We start from the raw sequence: 26,576 nt of genomic DNA, 5'->3' as shown, positions 1-26,576 counted from the left end.
GTTTATTCTATTGGGCATTTGCCATTTAAGCCCACCGGCAGTGTTGTGTATAGTTGTCATTTTACTTTCGTAAGTATTTTTCTAGATGGTATCCATGTTTTATGTCTCAATGACATGCAAGCAAACAACCAAATAAAGGATTTCAAGAAAAGAAAAGAAAAAGGTATTCTCTTCCTTCCTGTCACACGAGGCTGTCAACTATATATATATATATATATATATATATATATATATATATATATATATATATATAATCATGAAGGTCTCTCTAGAATCATCCAAACAAAACAAATCTTACAAGAGATCTATAGTTTTTTGTATACTTAGTCAGGGCAAATGCCTTATAAGTACATATCATGGTGAAATGGGGTATACTGTATTAATAGGTTAATAAATCAAGGTTATTGGTCTTGTTTAGTGCATAAACATAACTTAACCCTTTAAATGACATCTCTACTGTTCATAAATTGTATTCACTGTTATTCTTTTGTTATTTGTTCCATTTTGTTTTTTGTTTGTTATATAGATATAATTTTTTCTTCATTCCATTTATTTTTATTTATTTTCATTTAACTTTTTGATACACAATGCCCTGTTATGGCTGTTGTGTTTTCATATTCAAGAGATTATAAGCTAGATGCAACTTTTTTGGGTTCGCATCAAATGTTTTTCAACTTTTATACATAATAAATTTGTTTATGAATAAAGATTTATCTGTTGAAAGCAGTTTTGAGACTTTGAGATACAGTAGATGCCAAATGTTCTCCTCCTATTCATTTTGCATACAAAATATTTGCCCACTGGCAACTATAGTTGCAGCACATTCAAATTTGATTTTCAAGAAAAAAGAAAAAGAAAAAAACTGGGGAAAATGAATGCAGAACATGTTCACATAGGACACTATTAACACGACTATATGCATGAAACCATTCAGAAAAATGTAATCAGATAATACAAAAAAAACCTCAACGCTTATTGATGTGTGATCTCTCTGTTTACCAGATGTTCAGAGAGCCACCGTATATTGGGATGCAGTTCAGAGGTCTGTGGTGCTGAAAGAGGATGCAATGGAAGAGGACGGAGATGCATTTGGCTATTTCAATGATAGTTTATCTGTTTCTGGATGGGGAGTGCTGGAAGTGCAGGCTGGTTATGGAGAATCCCAGGAGAACGATGAAATTACATACTTCTTGGCCGGGTACCTTGAAGGATTCCTTACAGCTTCGTAAGTTTTCTCTCTTTAAAGGAAATTATACTAAGCCGTGTGGAAAAAGAAGTACACTTTAGCATACTTAAAAAAAAAAAAAATAGTAGGCCTATTACGGAAATAATACTTTATAAGAATATACTTAACTGTGAAATGAATGTAATGGTTTGGACACTTAAATGCATGTTATTTACAATTGAATGAAAATGTATAATAGTTTAAATCTATATTTAAAGCAATTAGTTGGACTTAAGAGTGCTTTATAGCCACTTAAGTAGGGTTTAAGAACATCTTTACATATCATTTCCTAATTACTTCTATTGTCTTATATGGTTAGCTAAAGTACTGACAAGCATTTATACTAAAATATACTTAATGACATTTATGTTGTACATTTAAAACATATTAACTTTAAATGAATTATCAAATAACAGACTACAGTTAAAACTATAATCAATTCCTTTTTCATTCACAGACAGATGATAAACCATTACTTTAATATGTATCCTCAGATGATTAAGGATCATAGTGTTATGAAACCTCTGAAATCGTTTATGAGGTAAGTTGACATCTATTATCTAAACTGATTGCACTATTCCAAAATTACAATAATAATGTCGGATATGATGAAATACACCTGCTCGCATTATATTAAACATACAAATTGTATATATCACTGTATGTATTCACATGTTGCAACATACAAAATAGGTTTTGGAGACTTGGTGTTGTTTGTGTTTTCCAAGATGATTTTATACAATTATTTATTGCATAAACATATATTCAACTGAATTATTTATTAAACTTCCATTCTTTGAAATAGTGAGCAGGACTCATGGACGAGAACACAACTGAAATTAAATGGGAAAAGTGATCCCTTGTGGCATCATGTGGGTCTTCTAGTGGCTCAGATAGATGGACTGTATGCCGGAGCAGCGTACTGGGCCAAAAGTAGACAGGAAAAGGTCAGAAAACATGAATTCTGCATGTATCTGCTCATTCTTCAAGTTTGATAACCCTCATGGGTTCCTCCAGTGAACTTTTTTCTTTTTATTCAATCATTGACAATCATGCTTTGGCCTATATGTTTTTCATTTTGTGTTAATGAGTGAAACTACATGCTTGCATTTCAACTCCCAGCCTCTGCCCATGTTTGCGGTTCAATTCCTCAATGGTATTGGGGATTTGTTAGATTTAATCCCTGCACTCAAAAGGCGTTCCAACTCTTCTTCGGACTCCTTCAGAATGCCAGGGATGAGTCACTGCTCTGCTCTCATCAAGGTTAGAAGTAAAATGATGCCTTCACCTCATGACAGTATCCACATATTCTATATTGGGTGGAACCAAAGTGTAGGAATCGGCCGTTGAAAGCCCCATGTCTGACCCCATATCTGAATATTCAGGGCTGTGCCTGTGATTGTTATGGCCTTGCCAATGTGCACCTTTAATTGTTCTGTTCCTATTCTGTCTGCAGTTGTTACCTGGCTATGAGAATCTGTTGCTTGGTCACTCCAGCTGGTACACCTATGCAGCCAGCATGAGAATCTACAAGCACTGGGACTTTCGCCTGAAAAATAAACATAATGGCACAAGCAGACTGTCCTTTAGCAGCTACCCTGGTATTTAAAGGCAGATGTTTGCCTTTTATCATTCGAATTTAGTAATTAATCATTTAATTTAGTACTATAAAACTGTTTCTCGCATCCTTTCTAGGGACCTTGTCATCTCTGGATGACTTTTATTTGCTGGGAACGGGGTTGTTTGTAACTCAGACAACAAACAACGTGTTCAACTCCTCTCTGTTCTCCCTGGTGACCCCACAGGCTTTGCTTGCCTGGCAGAGGGTGCGTGTAGCAAATGCGCTGGCCTGCACAGGGAAGCAATGGGCCCAAATATTTTCCAAGCACAACTCGGGTGAGAAAGAGATGTACAAGACAAAGGTGGATTATTTTATGCAAATATTGTGGTCTGTATTTGCAGTGCTCTGTGGTGGTGTCGTCTATCAACACTGCAGCGAAGTTGTAAAGACTCAATTCTCTAGAATCTGATTGTATGGTGTAGCATTAATGGGATAGTTTGCCCAAAAATGAAAATTCTGTCATCATTTACCCACCCTCATGTCATTAAACAAAACAAAAAAGTATGCATTTCTTTCTTCGGTTGAAAACAAAACAAGAAAGGGATAATTTGGAGGGAAAAAAATGTGTGGCTGAGAGTTGAAAATGTTAAACTTTGGGTAAAACAAAGCGCTCATCAATGTCACATTTACCCAGCCGTCCAATCACAGTGGAGAAAGGGCGGGACAAATACCACACCTAGCCACACCCAGTGTTGGTGGTAATGCATTACAAGTAACTCGAGTTATGTAATCAGATTACTTTTTTCAAGTAACTAGTAAAGTAACTCATTACAATTAAATTTAACACATTTTTAACATGATGGTTATTGTAGTTAAACCATAAGCAAAAAAATGTATTGGTGAAGGTAGTTACTTTTGAAGGGATTAGCGCAATATTGTAATGCATTACTTTTTAAAGTAACTTTCCCCTACACTGCACCCGACCATCACATCCTGCTTTTACAACGACAACAGACGACAACAACAAGCACGACAACAGAAAAATATCATCCAAAACAAGGACCAGAGCAAGTAGTTCACATTGTGTCTACATTTTATTTTCAGAATCAAACTATCTGTGAAATCACCAAAGCGCTCTCAGGTGCCTTCAGAAGTGCGCCTGGCATTGTCAGCTGGCTAAAAATGCTTTGGTAGGCGCACGGCCTAGGAACATATTTTTAATGACATGACTGTGAGTAAATGATTGATGGAATTAACTGTCCCTTTAAGATTTGACCTTCCCAAAAATAGATATACTGGAACAGCCAAACCTATTAATGAGAGGTCCACATACTTTTGGTCTTGAAATTTTTCTTATTTTCAATTATTTTTGGATGAATTTTTATCAGGGACTTACAATAACCAGTATATGGTGGTGGACCTGAAAAGAGTTTCACTTGGAAAGCAGATTGAAGAATGGAGTCTGACTGTTGTGGAGCAGATTCCTGGTTTGGTGGCGTATTCAGATCAGTCACAAGCGCTGCGTCATGGTGAGGAGTATTTTTATAATAAGGAAATCCTTATGAATAGTTCAATGAAAATTTCATTTGAGAGGATGTAAGGTTGGAAGCACTGAAGGTTAAAAGGTTAAATTGAACAAGATCATACGCTTTACAAATCGTCTCGATAGGTTACTGGGCATCCTACAACATACCTTTCCACTCAGACATTTACAGAATGAGTGGTTATGGTGCGATGTGGAAAAAGCATGGTGAAGACTTCTCATATGACCTCTGTCCACGTGCTAAGATTTTCCGCAGGGATCAGGGAAAAGTCACTAATCTGGACACCTTGAAATACATTATGAGGTACAATGGTGAGTTCAGGATCTCTCTTTGGAAAGTATTCAAAAATGTTTCTTCAAACTAATCTGCTTTCTTCATAATCTCATTTCTTTGATGAACAGTAGCACTTTGTCATGTTAGATTACAGAAAAGACCCATATTCAAAGAAGCACCCTTGCAAATCCATCTGCTGCCGTAATGATCTGAGGCTCCGACGACCTCTTCCAGGGGGATGTTATGATACTAAGGTACAGAAATAGGTCATATGTGTTATTATTAGTAAAGGGGACCTATTATGCAAAATTCACTTTTACATGGTGTTTGAATATACATGTGTGTCGGCAGTGTATACATACAGTGTGTACATGTACACAACCACCCTATAATGGTAAAAATCCACCCAATCCCATCCCCACAAATCATAATTTCAGTTTCAGCATTCAAGTAAGAAATGTATTCTCATTAAAGCTACTAACGTTATTCAATCAAGAGCAGTGAGTGATTTTTTTGTTTTCATTTTGTTGTTTGATTCATATTAACAGCATATATAGCAGTAGGGTCCTGTATATTTCACTTTAATACACAGATCTAGTACACACATGTAATTTATTTACTTGCTGTTTACGTTCACAGACATAAACGACTGTGTTTGTAAACTTTAGCCCTATTCGGACGGGACTAGTTTAACATGGAGAGGTGGGGTAAAGTAATAATTACCAGAGCTTCTCTGTGATTTTAGTCCCGTCCTAATGTGCCATCTCAGTAATCATTACGGACAATGTCAGTAAAGATTACAGCGACTTTTACCTTCAGTAAAAAGGTCCGGAAAAATGACCTCAGGTAATAATCCCGTGCGAATAGACCCGCTGTAAATATGTACGTAAATATTTCGTCATTTCCTCTTTAAAAATAGTTTTCCGCGGTTTTTCAAGTATGGAGACGCTTGAAAAAGCATTCAGTTGCGTTCTAGACGCTGGGACGAGTCTGTGGCAAAACTCCCACATAACATTCAGATCAGAAAGAAGATCAAAAGCACTTGTTTTTTAGCGTTAGGTAAGTGCCTATTACCAACACAATCCAATCTGAAGTTAATTAATACATTGTTCGACCAGACATAATAGGTTATATTTGTTTGCGCACGCGATATCAGGAAGCAACGTAATAACTTACACACATGACGGCAGGATGGTGACGGCGATGCTCAAATCAAGTTACCCCTTCCACTTCTGCTAGTTTTACTGAGATATCTTATCCCGTGCGAATTGGCCAGTACTATTACTGATGTCCTGTGGTAAAATTACATTACTCCATCCTTGTAAAGTTAATCCCATCCGAATAGGGCTTTTGTGTGTTTTTGACATAACCATGTATGTATTTGACAGTTTAAGCGCAATAAGAAGTGAAAGAGAACTTAGTTTAATACTCATGGGACGCGCCATCTGACAGCTAGCTTTCTGTACTTCAGATGTGTGCGTTCAGACAACCATATATCAGAAGTTTAGACTAAAATGCCTTTAAAATGCATGCAGATAATACACTTTCATGATGAAGAAGAACTGCAATGGCACGTAAGCGTGAGCGTGACTGCGATAGAGATGATAATCAAAACCAAACTAATGTTTTAGTTTTTGGCAGAGTATCCAAGGGACAAGCTGTAAAGGCTCCGCCCTCTTCTGGAAAGCAGGGAGCAGCAGCTCATTTGCATTTAAAGATACATGCACAAAAACTGCTTTTTTTTTTTCCTTCCAATCAAAAATGGGCATTTACAACATGGTACAATAAATTATCTGTGGGATATTTTGAGCTGAAACTTCATTCTGGGGACACCTGAGACTTATATTACATCTGGTAAAAAGGGGCATAATAGGTCTCCTTTAAATAAATGCTAGCATAAATAGTCTGATTCTAATAGAGGCTGCATCCATTTAGGTTACAGATTACCACATGGCCCAGATGTTTATGGCCGAAGCTGTGAACGGACCCACTACTCAGAATGGTCTTCCACCTTTCTCTTGGAGCCGTTTCAATCGGACAGCTCATCAGGGGCTCCCTCAGACCTTCAACTTCTCATTCATCACCATTCAGCCCCTTCTTTTTGGTTCCAGAGATCAAGACAGTCTGTTACAGTGTATGAACAGCAGTCTAGAGAATACAGATGCAAGATTCGAAAATTATTTAATCAGCTTTGCATCAGATATTTACAGGCAGCTTTACAAAGTCATTAGGTACATTTTTGCCCCATAATACTTTTTGTGAAATTGAATGCATAATAGTACTTGTTAATGCAATAAAAAGTTGCTTGACTAACTTGTCTAATTTGATCTGTGTTCATGACAAAGGCCGTTGTCATAAGTGATAGCCATATTACAAATTGCACAAATTAGAATGTCCGTCAACCAATCAGAATCAAACATTCAACAGCCGGTAGTATAAAATTAAGATACACTGAGTTGACTTGAACAAAGTCAGCAGTGTCATTGAACAAGTGATGAATTAAATAGAAATATGTTTATTAAAATTTTAAATTGAGAGAGTACTTTAATTTTAATTGCATTTATATAAATCTGTTTTCTTAAAGTCTTTGTAACAGGCTGAATAGATGTTGAATTTACACTATGAATCTACATCATTAATAGATGTTAAATTTGATCAGTGAATTGTTGGTAGTTATGGCCTGTAGGCCTACCCATATGATCAAAAATTATGAAACCATTATAAAAAGGCATAAACATAAACTAGGCATTAATGCCCCCTAATCCACTCATATTTACAGTGGTCGTTCATATTGGTTTTCATGGCCACTTTAAAAATTTTTTGCTATAGGCTCGTTACAAAATATATTATCAGTGAAACATTATTTGAATTGTCCCACTCGAGCTGCATGAACTCGAAATGCAAGTCAAACTTAACTAACGTCCTAGAATCTTAAATATTTTGTAAGAATGCAGAATCTTAAATATGCATAGCTGCCTGCTAATGCCTAAATACATTCCTCATTCTAGAATCTGCACTGGTTTCTGCGTCAAAAGTGCATCAACTGGCAAGTGGGCGGGGCGAACACATCGCAGGATACGAGCCAATCAACTGCCGCGCTTTTTCTACTTCTATGACAAAAAAAAAAAAAAAAAAAAAACAGTAGCACGCCGCTTCACCGTGGGAGACAGAACGGCATCCGAACAGCATCCGAGCCGCACCGACAGTCCGCACCAGACCAGCCTCAGTGTAGTACCCTAATGGCAACGGAGGACAAAGGAAAAACGGCGGCGCCCCAGGCTTTACCGGAAACGGGATCCCTTTCAGCAACAACAACACACGGCAATCTAAACAATAATAACAACAACAATAACAACAACAAAGACAACGAGGGAAGCGAAGGAGCCACAACAGCCACGGCTACTGCTGTTGAATCCAGTGGGTCTGAAAATATCATAGGAAACGGTTCTGCTGTTAATACCACCGGAGGCAGTAACGGCAAATGGGTCCGTCTCAACGTCGGCGGGACGGTGTTTCTAACGACACGACAAACGCTGCTAAAGGAACAAACTTCATTTCTGTACCGACTGTGCCAGCAGCAAGACTTACATTCGGACACGGTAAGACAGCAGTGAGTGATGTTAATGTATGACTCTGTGATCCAGGGCGCTGAGGTGTATTAATGATGCGACGGGGGTCTTCAGTCAGATGGATGTGCGCGTGCTACGCTGACTATTAATGCAGACCCCCAGTGTTTGTGCATTACAGCGTCATCGCAGTTATTCGCCAGTAAAATACACATTTTACTGCACGATTCTTTTATCACATAAGGTGATCCACCTGAAGCTGATTTTGTGTAGAGGGAAGTCCTCTTGATGGGGTGATGGCCAGATCATCAGCACATCCTAAATGTATAGGAGTGAAGCTCATGAAATCATATCTTGGATGTAAATAATGAAGCTTCTTTTATTATTATTACAAGTAATTTTGTATTTTTTTTTATTGATACTCCTCATTGCATTGTGGTCAAAACTGTTTTTTTTTTTGCAAAGTTTTGGACAGCATAGTGGTCAACTATCTGTTGTTTTTATTGTGCTTTATAAATAATTTTTATTTGATTTGAATATGGTTAAGATAGGCCTACGCCTTGTTAAATGACCCAAGGGAAATGAGGCCTAAGGTAATCCAAACAAAGCATCCCTATCTTATAGAACTGATTTGTCAGAATGTAAAGCACATGGCAGGAGTTCCAGTGGGACCAGAGCAAATATCACCTTATGCAAACCCTTAAATGAAGCAGGCCTTATTATCACTGACCCACTGCAATAAAATGTTTTCTTCTGGCAGCGAAGGTTAATATTAGGGGTGTGCAAAGCAGCCGGTATTTGTATCTGTATTTGTATTTGTTGAGAGGGGAAAAGTATTTGTATTTGTATTTGTATTCGAGTAAATTTCAAAATAGGTGTAAAAATCCATTTTTTTTGCGTTACACTTCTAATTTACGTTATAGTGTAAGTATTCTTTAATTATATCCATTATAATAATTATGGATATGCAATATCGGTTGATGTTTTTCCATAAATCCAGCAATGAACATGTAACAAGGAACGTCATTGAAAAGAAAATAACATAACAGCCATTACCTACGTTAATGTTACTCTGTCAACAGCCTATTGTCTAAATTACCAAGCTAACAGAGCTACTAGTGTTGTCACGGTGCCAAAATTTCAGTATTCGGTACCAATACCTGTGAAAATCCACGGTTCTCGGTAACAATTTCGGTAAAGCTTAATTTAGATTAAATTTACATATATTAAAGTTTATATCACGGTTACAAAGATGGAAACTGTAGTATTAAAAACACTACATTAATATTACATTTGTTAGATAACAATAGATAAAATGACCTAACAATAAACAATAGTTAGGCTATATACTGTCGCAATTATTCTCCTTGGGGTTCATTTAAAAATACATTTTTAAAATCAAAAGTTAACATTATTTATGTTAACATTATTTAATGCACAATGAATGAAGTGAACAAACATGACCAATCAAGTGTTTGTATTAAATAACATTCACAAACATTAATTAATGTTGTAAAAATATATTGTTCACTCAATGTGTTGATGTTAGATGCGCATTAAAGTCCCTGTAAAGTCAAAATTAAGTATGTGTTCTGAGTTTGTCATACCACCGAAAAATGTGTTATTAGCCACCCAGCCCAATTTCAATGATTAAAAAAGCCGCCAAGTAAATAAAATAAGCTATCAAAATCTCGAAAAAATGAGCAGTAGTCTCAGCTCTCAAACGCTGGGGGCGTGTCCGCTGGCTGCGCTGAAACCACGCCCACTCGCGGGAAATATGACTCGCGCACAGCTCGTGCATGTCGGCGCGACGGGAGGATGAAGGCCGAAGCGGACAGCGGGAGATAGTCGGTTCGGCCCCATTCACCAGTAACAGCGGATTATCAGTGAATTCCAGTTGTCTCCAACGAAAGTAAACTATCCTGATCTCTACAGAGGCGGTGATCATCAGCTCTCCATCAAGGTAACGTTAGCTCTTCTCAAGATAAATCCACCTCCTCTTGATATGATCATTTTTCGGAAATTTAAATAAGGACACCGATCTGTTTTCTAAGTGATTGCATCCAGTGAATACGCATTTACATGACGAAGGCATAGCCAGAGCCGTGGGCATAGTAGCTAGCAAACTGTAGGCTGTCTGATAGTAACTCGCGATTGAGCGATAGGCTTAGTGACTCCGTGCGTCATCAAGTAGGGGCCCAATCAAGCTCAGGGGGTCGCAGTGCGTCATCGAGCCCCCGTTTTAGCCCCGCCCAAAAAATCCGGCTCACAGCAAGGGTGAAAAACTGTTAAACGGTCTAACTCCACAATTTAGTACTTCACAGTTCTCAGTCTTTGTAACATGTTTTAGCAATACATTTCTAGCACTTATAATGTGTTTAGAATTTTTTTGTAGAATTGCCTTTACAGGGACTTTAAGTAATGTTAATGAATGGTATCTTATTGTAGTGTTACCAAACAGGAGATAAAACATGTTTTATTTGACTTGACTGTACTTATATTTAATCCAAAACTGCATTCATATTTAATTTTAAAAGAGCTTTTTAAACCTGCTAAGAGTTATCCAGCCAAGAATAAGCCTAGAACTGCTTTTCTGACGGACTGATATTAATGACAAAATGACGGCTTTTTTATTTCATTTCTCATCTCCATAAATATATCTAAAGCTAATGCAAGGGCTAGAAATCAATTAATTCTTTGCTGATACTTCGTAATCATGAAGAGCGCAGTTCGCACGCTTTCTCCTTTCCACAAGCGCTTGCCCTCCCGTGGCGTCTGTCGTTGCTATGCAGCGCGCCGCTCGCTTCTATTATAAGCGCGCTTGCCGCGCGCCTACATTTGAAATCTGCACGCGCAAAAAACGCGCTATGTGAACTACCCCTTATGACAACGTGACATTAGCCTAATCCAAAATATTTCAGCCACCACATCAGCAGCTCCGCCGGTCGCCATGTCTCATGAGGAAACGCAGCTTTTTGATATAAAGTTTTTCTTGTTCCCGAATACAAATATTTTTAAAAGTATTTGTTCGAAATAAGTATTCGTAAAAAACACATTATTTGTGCTTTCCGAATACCGTATTCGGGTTCGGCTCCACCCCTAGTTAATATCATATAATTTCCTGTTGGCAGATGTCTTTATGTGTCTGCTTGGAAGGCCCAAATCTAATAAAACTGGATGTAATTCTAGTTGGATGCCAAATATAATTTTTTTAGTATTTCCAATAGCACTTGATAGAAACACTTGTAACATGACCACATGCAGTATGGGACCTACAATAATACCTACACCCTGCAGTATGGTACCTACTTCAGTATACATTTTAAACACATGACAATCACTGATTAGAAAAGCCAATGGATGGGGAATATATGAAATTTCTGGATGCTTTTGAATTGTATTGGCTTTTTGGCATATACAAATGCATGTTTTTAACATGGTTCCATATGTCTTCCCATGGGTCATCATCTATGGCAGGGGTGTCCAAACTCAGTCCTGGAGGGCCACTGTCCTGCAGAGTTTAGCTCCAACCCCAATTAAACACACCTGAACCAGATAATCAGACCTTGATTATCTGGTTCAGGTGTGTTTAATTGGGGTTGGAGCTAAACTCTGCAGGACAGTGGCCCTCCAGGACTGAGTTTGGACACCCCTGATCTATGGTATAGTTTACAGTATGGTGAATTCAGGTTGATTGGGACACTTTTTCCAATTCCTCTCAATAGCAAAAGTGTCCCAATCATCCTGAACTCACCCCTATGTATTTGAGCTTTTTCCCGCTTTACAGTAATGCGTGTTGTTTTTAAATTTATCGTAATTTATGGTTAGTTATCCATAGTTAGTTATCATATCAAATTTAATGTTCGTTATGAAAATATTGTCAGAAAATGCAAATAATAATAATTGTTCCGAAATTAATTTTCTTTAGGCTTCATTGTCTTTTTAAGAAAGTATAATTTCTCAATTTCTGTCTTTTGGTTTTGGGGTGAAATATGGTGAGATTTGCCGATATAAATGTAAATGCGTGTTATATGTTATTTAATGTGTCTTTTAATCTTAAGGCATACTAAAAGTAGGCTATTTGACTTAACAGATGGTACTCTGCCTTCACAGTATCCACCCCCTCCCAAGATATCCTCTTATATTCCCTCTTATTCCACACATCCGCACAGTGAGTGACGAGGCACAGACGATCACTCATCACAGCTCAGTTATTACTGGCCGATGTGGTGTTGTGTGCTCTCTCACTGCTCATGTCACTCTTCTAATGAGATTAAAGCCATGGCACCTTGATGACTCCCAGCCCTCTGCACTAAAATATCTTTGGAGGCTTCTCTGTTCTATTCCTGGACTGCTCTGTTCTTCATTGCTAGTTTACATATGCATTTTTCCCTTTCAAAGAGTTTGGGTGTATAGTTTTTAGTTTTTATTTTAAAGAATGTTGGTAGCCAAACAGTTTCGGTTCCCAATGACGTCCATTGTGGGTTTTTTTGTCCATACAATGGACGTCAATGGGAAGCGAAACTGTTTGGCTACCAACACTCATAGAATTTTCATTTTTGGGTGAACCATCCCTTTAAGATGTGTTTTATCCTTTATGTCATGAGGAGGTATTGGCTGTCTATTATTATAGTAAATATTATTAGCTAGTTTCTCAACATCTTGAGTGAATGTGCTTTTAACATGAGCCAGAATTGGTTCTGTTAAAAATTGTTAATATGGCTTTCTTATTGCATGCCGTGATGCTTTATGTGTCAGCGGTTATTATGCAGTTCTGTTTTGAAATTAATAAGCTCTTTGTTTGCCTACCAGGTATTTCCCATGGGATGCAGCTAGTTCCCTATCGGGACGTGGTTCTTATACTTCCTTGTGCAACTGCTGAGTTAAACGTTAACGCAAGATGAGCGTGGAAAGATAGCGAACTTGTTTGATTTGAATTCTGTGTGTTTAAGGCATATGCAGTAGTATTGTGTGTAAAATCCCCTGTGTTCGTTCTCGTGTTCTTGTGAAATCCCGAGCGGGGCAACAGCTTGTCTCTTCTGACTCGCTGCAGAAGTCATGCGCAGGTGTTGTCATGCCTGCTGCTGTCAAGTCTAGTCATGTGTACTGTGTGACTGTCTTCTGCACTTGCTGGTTCGAAAATGGGATTTGTGTACGTGTGTGTGTGTTTGCTCATCATGTGTAAATTAAGTTCTGTGCTACTATTATCTTGTGAGATTTTGTGCTGCTAATGGAAATATTTGTTAATGCTTTTTGCAACTCCGTATGTGATAATTAGTTTGTTGTCTATGAATGTTGTTCATGTCCATGTTGTCAATCTGTTAGTCCCAAAATGATTGTAAGGTGAATTAAGAAAATTTACAAGGAATAAATATTTCATACTGGCTAGTGCTGGGCGGTACACCGGTTCATCCGTAATACTGGTGCCAGTTGCATAAACATAGCCATTATGTTAAGACTGTGTCTTAAGAACTAGTATGATCAACTAGAAGTTAGTTAGGGGTAATCAGTCTTACTGTTCGGTGTCAAATTAGACCAATCTACTTTTTTATGTTACTGACTTGTCTTAACAGTTTATGCAACAGGCCACTGGTTTCAATTTCGCATACGATACGTATTTTTCAAATACCACCATACCGGCGGTGTGTAGCTGAAACAGTTGCTGCTGCTGCATATATCCAAATGGCCACAAAGAGCACTATGTAAAGTGTTTTGAGTAGGGTTGGGAGTTAAAAATCAATTCCAATTCTGGAATTGGATACTTTATTTAAATTATTAAAATTTCAATTCCACTTATCGATTCCTGTGTGTGCATTTTAATGTGATTTCAAACCATCTTCAAGCACAAGAAGATGCAAAAGAGAACTCAGTTCGGCACTCGCACACTAACTGTACGTTCACACCGCCGCCGGCGAGAGCACTGCCCTTCCAACGACGCCGGAGAAAGATTCGGGGATGCTCTGATGTAGATCGAAGTACCACCAGAGCCCGTCTACGGAGAGCCTGCCCACTCCCTATTAAATCCTATTGTACCGAATTTTGGTTGTAGTTCCACCAGAGTTCCACTGGGGGGCGATCGCCCATGAGTGCAAAATGAATGGGAGTCTATGGGGCTAGACGGCTAAATGTGTCTCTTTCACCTGATTGCCGTTGAGAAATCTCACATTTGAGTGTAGGTTTTGCAACTTCAACATGGGTTATAGGTCGAAAGTTGAATGAACGAGTACTTATGTCCTTTCGATTTATTACAGGTTGAGTTGTTGTTGCCCATAACACGCTAGCATTCTGCTAATGAACGCTGATTGGTCAGTGAAGGACTGATTACGACCAGAGATACCGCTTGATGGCATCGTGGCATCCGAAGCGGGACCAGAAACAAACAAAACAAAAACTCGTCTAGCACGTGTATTTACCTGTGTCAGCTGTGTTGTCGAGAGAAAACAAAGTGCAGAGCGCGAAAGCACCAGAGTGACTGAAGGATTGCCGTAAAGCAGTATCTCTGGTCGTACGATGTGTATGACGTCATTGACACTTTAAAGCATTTTTTTAAGCAAATAAGTGACTCTAAAAAATCTAACACCCAGCAATGTGTAATTTCTTTGCATCTCCTTTTGAATAAAACATTCAAATTACTAGACAAAAAATTATATCCTGAGAAAAGTGGATTTTGATGGGTATACTGCCATAGACCTTCATTCATTCTGCACTCGTCCTGTGAGCGCCCTCATATGGAATCAGAGTGGAACTGCAACCAGTTCAGAAGCCGGAAGTGTACTGAGAGTGAAACTTCTCGCCTTATTAGACATTCTCTGGTACCACCAATGTTTACAGGGTTGCGTTCTCTGGAATCCTCTCAGGCGGAAGACTTCTACATTCTGATTGGTTGCCGCCGAACCGCGTCATAGCTTATTACCATAAAGTTGACCTGAATTCAACTCTCTTCGCCGCTCTCACCGTCCAAGACGCGCCGCCCTCGCCGGAGCTCGCCGCCGGCTCTCATTGAAAATGAATGACTTCCGGCCACTTTGACGCTCTCGCCGGCGGCGGTGTGAACGCACAGTATGAGCCGCATCTCATTTAGTGCACGAATACCAAATTGAGTTCTTGCGCTTGAACTCACAAATGCACACGAAATTATGTCAAAATATTCTCGTAAACAGAAGAAGAAGAATAAAACCGCATTTGGAACAGTATATTGGATCCTGCATAAAGGCTTAAAGTGACTGCGGCCTAATAAACCTGCTGCCGTCTGTGTCATTACTGTTAATCAAAGAACAAAAGAAAAAGAAAATCACTCTCTGATCTTGACTGAATAACTTTTGTAACTTGTAAGTGATAAGGATTAATCAATATTTTATTTATAAAAAAGAAAACGCTTTTTACATTTGATTTCAATATCTGAACTTTGTTCAGTTGTGTTTATTTGTGCTATTGCTAATTAGTTTATTTGTTCTTATTTTATTGCTGTTAACTTATCTTTAATAATGTTTGATATTAGTCCAGTTGTGTTTTGCTGTGGTTTTGTGGTGTTCTTTAGGCTGCTGATTTTTGTTCATGGATATCAGCTGCAACAAAACTTAGTAAGAAATAAGAAACATGTTTGATATAAATGTTTTTACCTTACTGCAATTGAAACTTGCAGTACCCAACCCTAGTTTTGAGAGGGGACCACTACTAACTGAAAAACCATTCTTACTAATGGTTATAGCTTTATAGCACAACAATAAACAACCCACATAACTAACTCTCTTTTAACGTAATACCATGTAGAGCCCTATGATTTCTGCGATGCAGACGAATCACAGAATCCAGTCACAAATGGAACTTACTGAATAAAGCAGAATATCAGCAAAATTGTGCAATTTTTGTACGAATAGGCTAAATCAAAAGAAGGGCTGTACAATGGATCAAATCTAGCTTGTTGTGTAGGTGTGTTGTTCAAGTCCATGTTGTGAATCTGCAGTGTTATCTCATTTATGCCCTCTGCTTTCTCTATTATAGTGCTTTTATAACCTTGCAGTGCCGCAATTTAGTCTTGAGCCTTCTGTTACGCCAACATCTTCCTCTTTCTTTTTACCTCCTTCACCCTAATGTGCTTCTGTGCACTCCCTTGTTCTCTGATTCCTCTTTGTGCCTTTCAGAGTGCTCTTTCCCTGGGCTCAGTTGTGTAATGTTCTCTGTAGGGCATGTTGTACTAGGGTATGATGTAGCCTATATGGTTCCCTGCTCCGTAGGTCCTGTCTCGATAGAGCTGCGCTGAGCTCTTAGGGTAATTCATTGCAAAGAGGAGACCCTCAGCCATTCTGGGACAATGACCGTGGCCATGCTAATGTGACCTCTGCTGCTCACTGCCACTTTCTGCATGCCCTTTCCTTTAATGTTCATCCTCTCTTGTGCCAAGTCACATTTTATTCCCTGAGGTGATGTACTGTTCAGTGCATCATGTACTGCAGTTAAACAGCTTCAGCACAGAGTCAGTCACATTTACATAGGGAATAGTTGCCACATTATAATATATAGTAGTAAAATATTATTAATAAATATTATTTTATTATATTTTATGTTATATAATTAATGATATTGTACTAAATATCATTAAATCCCACATTATTAAACATCTAATTGTATTTAATTATTAAACTGAGAGACCTGTGATGTGTTTGTGTAGGATGAAACTGGCGCTTATGTGATTGACCGAGATCCCACCTATTTTGGTCCCATACTCAACTATCTGCGACATGGGAAGCTGGTTTATAACAAGGAGTTGGCAGAAGAAGGTCTGTTCATTTATTCTCAGAACTGTTGTCACTTGTCAGACTATGCATTTTCAAATTTATGGTAATACCATTTTAATATTATAATAATAATATATTTTAAAATCAACACATAACTATTGATGCCATATGATTATCACCCAGTATTAGAGATCTTTTTTATTTATCGATATTATTCGGTTGTGCTATTTTAGTATTATTAATGTCATATCATAGTATGTATTATTACTTTTGAATTCAGTTCAATTCACATTTATTTGTATAGCGCTTTTCACAGTACATATTGTTTCAACGCAGCTTTACAGAAAATGCATGTTTACATTACAATTTACTGTAATTAATTAGTTTTTATTTTTATATTTTTTAGTTTTCATTACAATTTTAGTTCTTATTATTATGCCCCAAGTTCATTTCAATTGATGACATTTTTTTTAACAATGTTAGTTAACAACGAGTCGATTTTTGGATATTTAATTGTATATGGTAATTTCCCCCTATTTTTTACATTTAGATTATTTTTCATCTTAAAGTTAATATTTAAAAACACTAATATAATAGCACTGTTAAATGTTTAAATCTGGCTTTTATTCACTTGGAGCATTTACAACGATTCATTTTAGTTTCAGGTGTTTAATTTGTAATTTATTTATCATTTCAATATCGGTGCATATCTAGTCAAAACAGCACATAACTGTATGAAAATGTAAAAATGTGTCTGTGCCGTCAGGTGTCTTGGAGGAGGCAGAGTTCTACAACATCACACCGCTGATTAAATTAATCAAAGAGAGGATTCTTGAGCGAGACTCCAAGGCTACACAGGTAATGAACAGGGTGTTTTATCATGCCTCCCATGTAGCTTCAGTTTCTGGAAATATAGGCTATTGCTTTTTTTCCATTAGTATCCAGTTTTCAGCTTCATCACCTTCTCAGCACTGTATTTCTGTCCGTCTCAGTTTCTACTGTACATTTGTGACTATATTTGCGCGCTTATGCAACAGCCGTCAGTTTCCCACCCACTTTCGCTCTTCTTTCCATACTCGCCTTTTGGCATTCTCCTCCACTACCCACCACATTTCTTTTTTTACTCTTCACCAGTCTTCACCCTCTCCCTCTGTCTCTCTTACAGCAGGTACCACCAAAGCACGTGTATCGGGTGTTGCAGTGTCAGGAAGAGGAGCTGACCCAGATGGTGTCCACCATGTCGGACGGCTGGAAGTTTGAGCAGGTCAGCGTGCGCGCCTGCCGAAAACCCCGCCCCGGACTGCTCTGGACTGTGGGTTGGACTGACACTGAGTTGATTTCCCTTCCCCTGATCCTAATTTTCCCAGTGTCCAATTCTCCCCTCAGATTCAGAGTCCAGTAGCATAGCTAAAGTGTGAAATTAAACTTTTGCCATTTGTGTCCATCTGGATTTTACTTGGTCAGTTGCACCAAAACCTCTTAATCATTATGCATTGTTGAAAAATGACAAACTATATGATATTCCAGCTTTGTCGGTAGTTTTGCACATCCCTAATGATATTTTGCACGTCGAAAGTGGAAAACTACATATTCTAACAAAATAAGAGTGATTTAGGGTCCACCATACACCAATAAGATACGTTTCTTAAAAGAATAGTTCACCCAAAAATAAACACTGTCATTATTTTCTTAACCCTGATTTCATTCCAAACCTGTATTCTTTCTTCTGTAAAAACACAAAAGAAGATATTTTGAAGAACATTGGTACTTCTTGACTTCCATTGTATAGACAAAAATTGTATAGACTTCTACTCTATATACAGTGCTATGCATAAGTTTAGGCAACCATGCTAAAGTTGACTAAAAAGAGGAATAAAAAATCATATTTTGCAAATTTAACTTAATGCCTTATTTTAAAAAATTAGGAAAAATCCAACCTTTAAGGACACCAATTTTCTTTGTGAATGAATAATGTATCGTAAATAAATAAATGTTCTTCCTTAAAAAACAGGGTGCATAAGTTTGGGCACCACTATGTTAAATTCCCATAGAGGCAGGCAGATTTTTATTTTTAAGTATTTTTTTTTTTTTTTTTTTAGGATACTATGCATCCTGATAAAGTTCCCTTGGCCTTTGGAATTAAAATAGCCCCACATCATCACATAGCCTTCACTATACCTAGAGATTGGCATGATTTTATTTCAGTTAGCCTAATAGCTAGTTTGATTTGCATTGAGAGATGATCTTATGGAAAGTACTCCATGCCAATCTCTAGGTATGGTGAAGGCTATGTGATGATGTGGGGCTATTTTAATTCCAAAGGCCAAGGGAACTTTATCAGGATGCATAGTATCCTAAAAAAAAAAAAAAAAAAATACTTAAAAAAAAAAATCTGCCTGCCTCTATGGGAATTTAACATAGTGGTGCCCAAACTTATGCACCCTGTTTTTTAAGGAAGAACATTTATTTATTTACGATACATTATTCATTCACAAAGAAAATTGGTGTCCTTAAAGGTTGGATTTTTCCTAATTTTTTAAAATAAGGCATTAAGTTAAATTTGCAAAATATGATTTTTTATTCCTCTTTTTAGTCAACTTTAGCATGGTTGCCTAAACTTATGCATAGCACTGTATATACAGTGAGGAAAATAAGTATTTGAACACCCTGCTATTTTGCAAGTTCTCCCACTTGGAAATCATGGAGGGGTCTGAAATTGTCATCGTAGGTGCATGTCCACTGTGAGAGACATAATCTAAAAAAAAAAATCCAGAAATCGCAATATATGATTTTTTAACTATTTATTTGTATGATACAGCTGCAAATAAGTATTTGAACACCTGTCTATCAGCTAGAATTCTGACCCTCAAAGACCTGTTAGTCTGCCTTTAAAATGTCCACCTCCACTCCATTTATTATCCTAAATTAGATGCACCTGTTTGAGGTCGTTAGCTGCATAAAGACACCTGTCCACCCCATACAATCAGTAAGAATCCAACTACTAACATGGCCAAGACCAAAGAGCTGTCCAAAGACACTAGAGACAAAATTGTACACCTCCACAAGGCTGGAAAGGGCTACGGGGAAATTGCCAAGCAGCTTGGTGAAAAAAGGTCCACTGTTGGAGCAATCATTAGAAAATGGAAGAAGCTAAACATGACTGTCAATCTCCCTCGGACTGGGGCTCCATGCAAGATCTCACCTCGTGGGGTCTCAATGATCCTAAGAAAGGTGAGAAATCAGCCCAGAACTACACGGGAGGAGCTGGTCAATGACCTGAAAAGAGCTGGGACCACCGTTTCCAAGGTTACTGTTGGTAATACACTAAGACGTCATGGTTTGAAATCATGCATGGCATGGAAGGTTCCCCTGCTTAAACCAGCACATGTCAAGGCCCGTCTTAAGTTTGCCAATGACCATTTGGATGATCCAGAGGAGTCATGGGAGAAAGTCATGTGGTCAGATGAGACCAAAATAGAACTTTTTGGTCATAATTCCACTAAACGTGTTTGGAGGAAGAAGAATGATGAGTACCATCCCAAGAACACCATCCCTACTGTGAAGCATGGGGTGGTAGCATCATGCTTTGGGGGTGTTTTTCTGCACATGGGACAGGGCGACTGCACTGTATTAAGGAGAGGATGACCGGGGCCATGTATTGCGAGATTTTGGGGAACAACCTCCTTCCCTCAGTTAGAGCATTGAAGATAGGTCGAGGCTGGGTCTTCCAACATGACAATGACCCGAAGCACACAGCCAGGATAACCAAGGAGTGGCTCTGTAAGAAGCATATCAAGGTTCTGGCGTGGCCTAGCCAGTCTCCAGACCTAAACCCAATAGAGAATCTTTGGAGGGAGCTCAAACTCCGTGTTTCTCAGCGACAGCCCAGAAACCTGACTGATCTAGAGAAGATCTGTGTGGAGGAGTGGGCCAAAATCCCTCCTGCAGTGTGTGCAAACCTGGTGAAAAACTACAGGAAACGTTTGACCTCTGTAATTGCAAACAAAGGCTACTGTACCAAATATTAACATTGATTTTCTCAGTTGTTCAAATACTTATTTGCAGCTGTATCATACAAATAAATAGTTAAAAAATCATACATTGTGATTTCTGGATTTTTTTTTTTAGATTATGTCTCTCACAGTGGACATGCACCTACGATGACAATTTCAGACCCCTCCATGATTTCTAAGTGGGAGAACTTGCAAAATAGCAGGGTGTTCAAATACTTATTTTCCTCACTGTATATATTTATTTGAGAAAAATTATTTTTGTGTGAATTATCCCTTTAAAATACCAAATGCTCATGGTGTGAGACACTAAAAAACAATGCAAGACATGAGCAACAATTCTATTCAATGCAACATTCAAAATCGTCCATCTGCATGTGTACATTAACCAACATTTAAAACAAAATCCGGTTCAACATAAAAAAATTAAATAAATCAAGGCTAAATATCTATTACCCTATATTGCACAAAATGATTGGTTCACACAAAAAGTATGCATCCATAAAGCACAATACACTATCAGCATGCCAACTTGATCTCTAATAAATGCAATGAAGATGTGTTTGGTACAGCTGACTAGGCATTTGATCCATCTTGATGTTTTCCTTCATGGTCCTCTCCCCTTTCCTCAAATCTCAAGTACCTGTCATGAAGAAAAACCTTCTCTCTATCTCTCTCTTTCTTGGCTGTTCTTTGCTTTTCAAGATGGTGAACATTGGCTCATCTTACAGCTATGGAACAGAGGACCAGGCTGAATTTCTGTGTGTGGTGTCAAAAGAGCTGCACACCTCGGGTGGGGGTTTGGGGACGGAGCAGAGCCACAAGACTAAGGTTGGAGAACCTGCAGACACATGCATACACACGTAACGGCTCATCGTTTTTGATCGTGCCATCTCACAAACACCGTAAAGCACAGTTCCACTGACACATTCCTCAAAAACATGCTTACGACCTACAAAATCTGCTGCTTTTCATCTCATTTCACATCAATAGCCTTGAGATCCTCCCACACCTACTCTTCACAAATTCATAAATCTTTTTCATGTTTTTTTTTTTTGGTATGCCATCATCTGTCGTGCTGCGATCCCACCGGTTTCTGTTCACCCTGTTGTCCACTCATAACACAACTAGACCTCGGACACACAGGAGGAAGATGGAGCGAGGAAGGAGGAGGTGGAGGAGGAGGAGGAGGAGGAAGTGGGAGAAAGAAATGCCACCCCCAATGAGTGGATTAGAGATTAGCAGAAACTTATGTCAAAGGAATTGGTGAGGAAATGCTGTCATGTTGGTTGTATTAGTGGTAGATGTACAAAATTCTATCAGTCTGAGGGTTTTGGTAAATTGCATTTCAGTGCACCAAATAAGACGAGCACAAAGAAACAACAATAAATCTATATTAGTTTGTTTGGCTGTGAAAATAGTCCTATGATACAAGGTTGTATGAGGAGGATTTATCCAACTAGTTTTACTTGCCTTTTCTGAGCACAGTGCAATGAAATGCAATAGCCTTTACCTCCTTGCAACTCCCAAGCATGATTTTCCCTCGTAAGAATCTATTTCCTATGTAAACACAATTCACAATTGTCCAGACAAACTATTGTGCGGTACTGAACTTTGAATGTAAACTTGGATACATATATCTTAAAAATGGGATTTTTTAGCACAGGTCACTAGACCAGAAATGGCGAACGAATGACTCAACCGAATGACTTCAATATTTAGCACAGCGTCTGTTCCATAAACTGCCATTGAGTCACTGCCATCTCCACCCATATCCACATCTCCAGCAAAAATTATCTTTGTATTTGTCATAATTACATGAAACATACAAGGAGGCATATTTCTCACTCTACACTATCCATATCCAAAGTTACTAGTAATTCTATATTTCTGTAGTTATACACTATTGTTCAAAAGTTACAGGGTCTGTAATATTTTTTTTAATGTTTTTGAAAAAACTAAACTCTTTTGCTCACCCTCAGGCTAAATGTATTTGATCAGAAATACATTGAAACAGTAATATTGCCAAATATTACAATCTAAAGCGATTGTTTTCGTAATATATTTTAAAATGTCAGAATTTTGTCAGAACATGTCACATGATCCTTCAGAAATCATTCTAAAATGTTGATTTGCTGCTCAAGTAACATTTCTTATTATTATCAATGTTTAAAACCGTTGTGCTGCTTAATATTGTTGTGGAAATTGATACATTTGTTATCAGGATTCTTTGAAGAATAAGGTTCAAAAGAGCATAAAAAGTCCATAAAAATCTTCTGTAATATTATAAATGTCGTTGCCTTATTTTTTGATTAAATTAATGCATCTTTGCAGAAAAAAGTACAAATATCTTTCAAAGAAATCATACTGACCCCAAACTTTTGAACAGAAGTGTATTTCTGTGACTATAATATATTTTCCAACTCTTTTGCAGCTGTTCCAGATCCATGGGTCCCGGATGTAGGATACAAATAATTTTATTTTTCTAGATATCCATTTTTTTTTCATGTGCTCATGATGCTGTTTTTATAGCCATACTTTTTTTAGATTTGTTGACTCGAATAACGGGTATTAGCGGGAGACTTCACAACCAGCAGCAAAAAAATTGAATTGAAATCCTAAAAGCAAAAGGCACCTGAGGTATTAAGAAAAGATCACAATTACTATCTTAGTACATGGCCTGTTACCAAAGAGCAACATAGTTATAGGATACTATAGTAATTTAAGTAAATATAATGCATTTAAACAATAACTAAAAGAGTAACTATCGCCAAAATGCAACCTAAGGTCTTTTTGTTAATCTACCCGAGGCAAAATTTCGTTTAAAAGCATAATTAGGATGGAAACGCCACTTTTAAGTTTGACCGTATTTTCGTTTTCGTCTTCGTCAAATTGCCTTTTGAATGGGAGTGCATGGGGCACTTCTATGAGAGCATCAAAAAGCGCTATTTTTAAAACACTAAGAAGGCTCGACAACATGAAACTTTGCTCGAAGTATCACCAGGGGCTCTACACATGAACTCGGGCATTGAGAACATTGTTTGTGTACACAGAGTTTACTAAAAAGAAAGGTTTTGAACAACTCACTGTAGCTGTGTCCGCCGGCATTTTGACAGTCAAAAATAGCCTCGGGTAGATTAACAAAAAGACCCTAGGTTGCATTTTGGCGAGAGTTACCCTTTAAGGCCTGTTCACACCAAGAAAGATAACTGTATTAGCATCGTTCTGAGATCAGCTTGTCTGTCACTTTAAATGCTCGAGCTCGTTACAGCTGGATGGATTCTGATTGGCTGTCATTCATCAGCTGGATAAAATCATTTGAAAGTGATTCCAACGATATCATATGTGAATGCTGCTATTCTTTAATATTGAGAAGGATTTATAGAACCATATCTTTATATGGTTATAGTTATCGTCCTTGGTGTGAACGGGCCTTTAGTTTGGCTTAGTCAGGATAGACATTGTAATCAATGATGGAAAGACTGTGTGGATATGAGACTGTAATCAGTTATTTAGTGTTTAGGTTTTGCACATTTGCTATAGCAGAAGAAGGGCGGCTCTGCTACAGACACGGGTCATGTCCTGTTCCATCTAGCATCAGTTGTGGGTAAATTGCCAGCAGTGTCACCCTGGCAGACCACCAGCAGTGCACTTTACCCCCATTTACAGTCTGTGGAAGTTCATTTTGATAGTTGTTGGCGCCGGCTAAAAGGTCAGGGTGTCATTAGAGGTCACTGGGATATTACAGGGCTCGGGAGAGTTCTGGTTGTGTTTGTACGCTGTACATGGATTTTTAATAGGTCCGGGGCACAGTTTACTTACAATGAAGTTAGTTTTGTTCATTCAGCTAATGTGCTGCATTATGATACTGTGTCACTTGTTAATGTGTTTGTGTGAAGGATAGATTTCTTTTAAAGGAACTAGTCTGGCAATCAAAATCGTTCCAATCAACATGCCTCAATTCAACAAATTATCAAGCACCTTTTGCTCTCTTTGGCCTAGAGCCGTACAAATTAGCTTTCTTTGGGATTTGTATGTGCTGTGGGCTGATTGCATGCCTAAGCTCTAAGCTCGTTTATTAAATATGCTGTAGTTTTGCACAAATTTGAATAGATACAGTGCCCCTAAACACATTTAGATGCTTAAGCCATGTTAAAAGTGCATAAATGTCATCGCGTTACATGACAGAATAGCAAACCAAGCACTTAACCAAAAACACTTTTCAAGCAAAACATTTCACAGGAAAATGTTTGATAGGTTTTTGTGGTCATTCTGATAGAACACTAAAAGTAGCGCAGAGACCAGTTGATTAAAAGTAATTGGAAAAAAATTCAATTTCAGGCTTCATTTGTGTGGAGATGCCACATATTCCACATTTTAATGCAGTGAAACCATTTTCATGACTTAAGTGTTCAGATACTTTTTGGGGCCACTGTATATTTAGATGGGTGAATTTTTTTTTCGTTGTTCATGTTTGATGACAGCATTATCGGTCAATACTGACGTGAAATTATTTTTATTTTTTTTGTAAACAAACATTAATTTGTAATAGCAACATGACCTATTATTATTAGTATTATTATTATTATTATATTTATACAGAGGAAAGAGGCATTTGTAAACACAGTTTTGTAGCTCAGTGTGTTACTGGGTCAATCAATTCTTATTCTGTCCCCATTAGCTGCTGCTATGTTCTAAAACTGTGAGCATAATAACAGTCCTTGTGTCTAGACGAGAGAATAGTGAATTATATGAAACAGAGGAGATGTCATAAATTCCATCAACGTGTGTAGATGCAACTGACGTAGAAGCAGCAGAAGTTTTAATACGACACATATATTAGCATGTCAGTTCAGTACAGTATAATAATCTCTTTAAACTTTGTACTGGTGTGTTGAACAAATCTTCTCACTGCTTTGAATTTCAGAGGTATGTTTTAGTTTTCAAGTTTGATCTTTTATGTGTTATTTGCATCATTTTTTTATGGCCTTGTATTTTTTATAATCATACTGTGCCATCCATCTGTATTTATTTTATTCTAATAAATGTCAGATTACTTGTCAGGGCACAGGTAATGTTTTGGTTTATGCTGAATTTTAGTCTGTACACACACTGTGCCCTTTTTTTTATATATATATATATGTTTTTGTTTTGTTACATTTGTGTAACATTTCTCTAGTATCAAAAACATGGTCTGTGTCATCAAATTGTCCTGTCAATTTGATACTAGAGAAATGTTACCTACTTTTTTTTTTTTTTTTTTTTTATGTTTCCTTGACAATTTCTTGAATTCATATCTACACTATAGGCAGTTTGTATACCATACTTCCACTGAGCTCTTACATATAATTTATTTATAAAATATGGGTTGTGGCTTTGTTTTCATGGTGTGAAAGGTAAAATTGAATTTTGTTGTTATTTATTTCGTTTTTTTATGTACTTTATATGTATAATTATGTACTTTAATTATTACATATTGCATAATCAATTAGCTTTGATTCCAAGCCTATTGAAAAAAACTCCTCAAGTTCAGAAGTGGTTAAGTAATAATTACTAACGGTTTTCTTTACTTGACGGGTTTTGTTGAAACTGGGCTCAGACCCTTAGTCATGTATGCCAAAGAATATTGGATTAATTGGATTAATTAGTCTCTTCAACCAAG

At 37.6% G+C, this 26,576-nt stretch overlaps 2 protein-coding genes across 7 annotated transcripts in view; both read left to right on the top strand.

Moving 5' to 3' along the window:
* The window catches only part of plbd1b (phospholipase B domain containing 1b), a 7,364-nt gene extending 450 nt beyond the window's left edge, over window positions 1–6,914 (top strand). The window contains exons 2-11 of one of the 3 annotated variants that reach the window (XM_084434310.1): window positions 1,003–1,225; window positions 1,683–1,766; window positions 2,031–2,172; window positions 2,348–2,488; window positions 2,682–2,826; window positions 2,921–3,121; window positions 4,175–4,315; window positions 4,456–4,641; window positions 4,751–4,857; window positions 6,539–6,914. In XM_084434310.1, coding sequence (XP_084290436.1) covers window positions 1,003–1,225; window positions 1,683–1,766; window positions 2,031–2,172; window positions 2,348–2,488; window positions 2,682–2,826; window positions 2,921–3,121; window positions 4,175–4,315; window positions 4,456–4,641; window positions 4,751–4,857; window positions 6,539–6,853 — 1,685 coding nt within the window. In that variant the 3' untranslated portion in view covers window positions 6,854–6,914. Of the gene's footprint in view, window positions 1–1,002; window positions 1,226–1,682; window positions 1,767–2,030; window positions 2,173–2,347; window positions 2,489–2,681; window positions 2,827–2,920; window positions 3,122–4,174; window positions 4,316–4,455; window positions 4,642–4,731; window positions 4,858–6,538 lie in introns of all 3 variants that reach the window. The other 2 variants (XM_084434312.1, XM_084434311.1) reach the window with 2 other exon arrangements.
* Window positions 6,915–7,711: 797 nt separating this feature from the next.
* kctd17 (potassium channel tetramerization domain containing 17) lies at window positions 7,712–23,512 on the top strand. Of its 4 annotated transcripts, none has more exons than XM_084434337.1 (7): window positions 7,722–8,202; window positions 16,838–16,946; window positions 17,671–17,762; window positions 18,070–18,168; window positions 21,620–21,745; window positions 22,046–22,180; window positions 23,349–23,512. In XM_084434337.1, the coding sequence occupies exons 1-6, from the start codon at window positions 7,843–7,845 to the stop codon at window positions 22,154–22,156; spliced, it is 897 nt and encodes a 298-aa protein (XP_084290463.1). In that variant the 5' UTR covers window positions 7,722–7,842; the 3' UTR covers window positions 22,157–22,180; window positions 23,349–23,512. The 4 variants fall into 4 exon arrangements, with proteins under 4 accessions (XP_084290464.1, XP_084290463.1, XP_084290462.1 ...); XM_084434336.1 differs by having other exon boundaries at window positions 7,727–8,202; window positions 18,070–18,216; window positions 23,349–23,474; XM_084434338.1 differs by lacking the exon at window positions 22,046–22,180 and having other exon boundaries at window positions 7,712–8,202; window positions 18,070–18,216; window positions 23,349–23,507.
* The last annotated feature ends 3,064 nt before the right edge of the window (window positions 23,513–26,576 follow it).

The sequence above is a fragment of the Rutilus rutilus genome, assembly GCF_951802725.1.
Source record: "Rutilus rutilus genome assembly, chromosome: 16".
Classification (NCBI taxonomy): domain Eukaryota; kingdom Metazoa; phylum Chordata; class Actinopteri; order Cypriniformes; family Leuciscidae; genus Rutilus; species Rutilus rutilus.
Note: the sequence above shows the minus strand (reverse complement) of the source record. Positions and strands in the feature narration are given on the sequence as shown.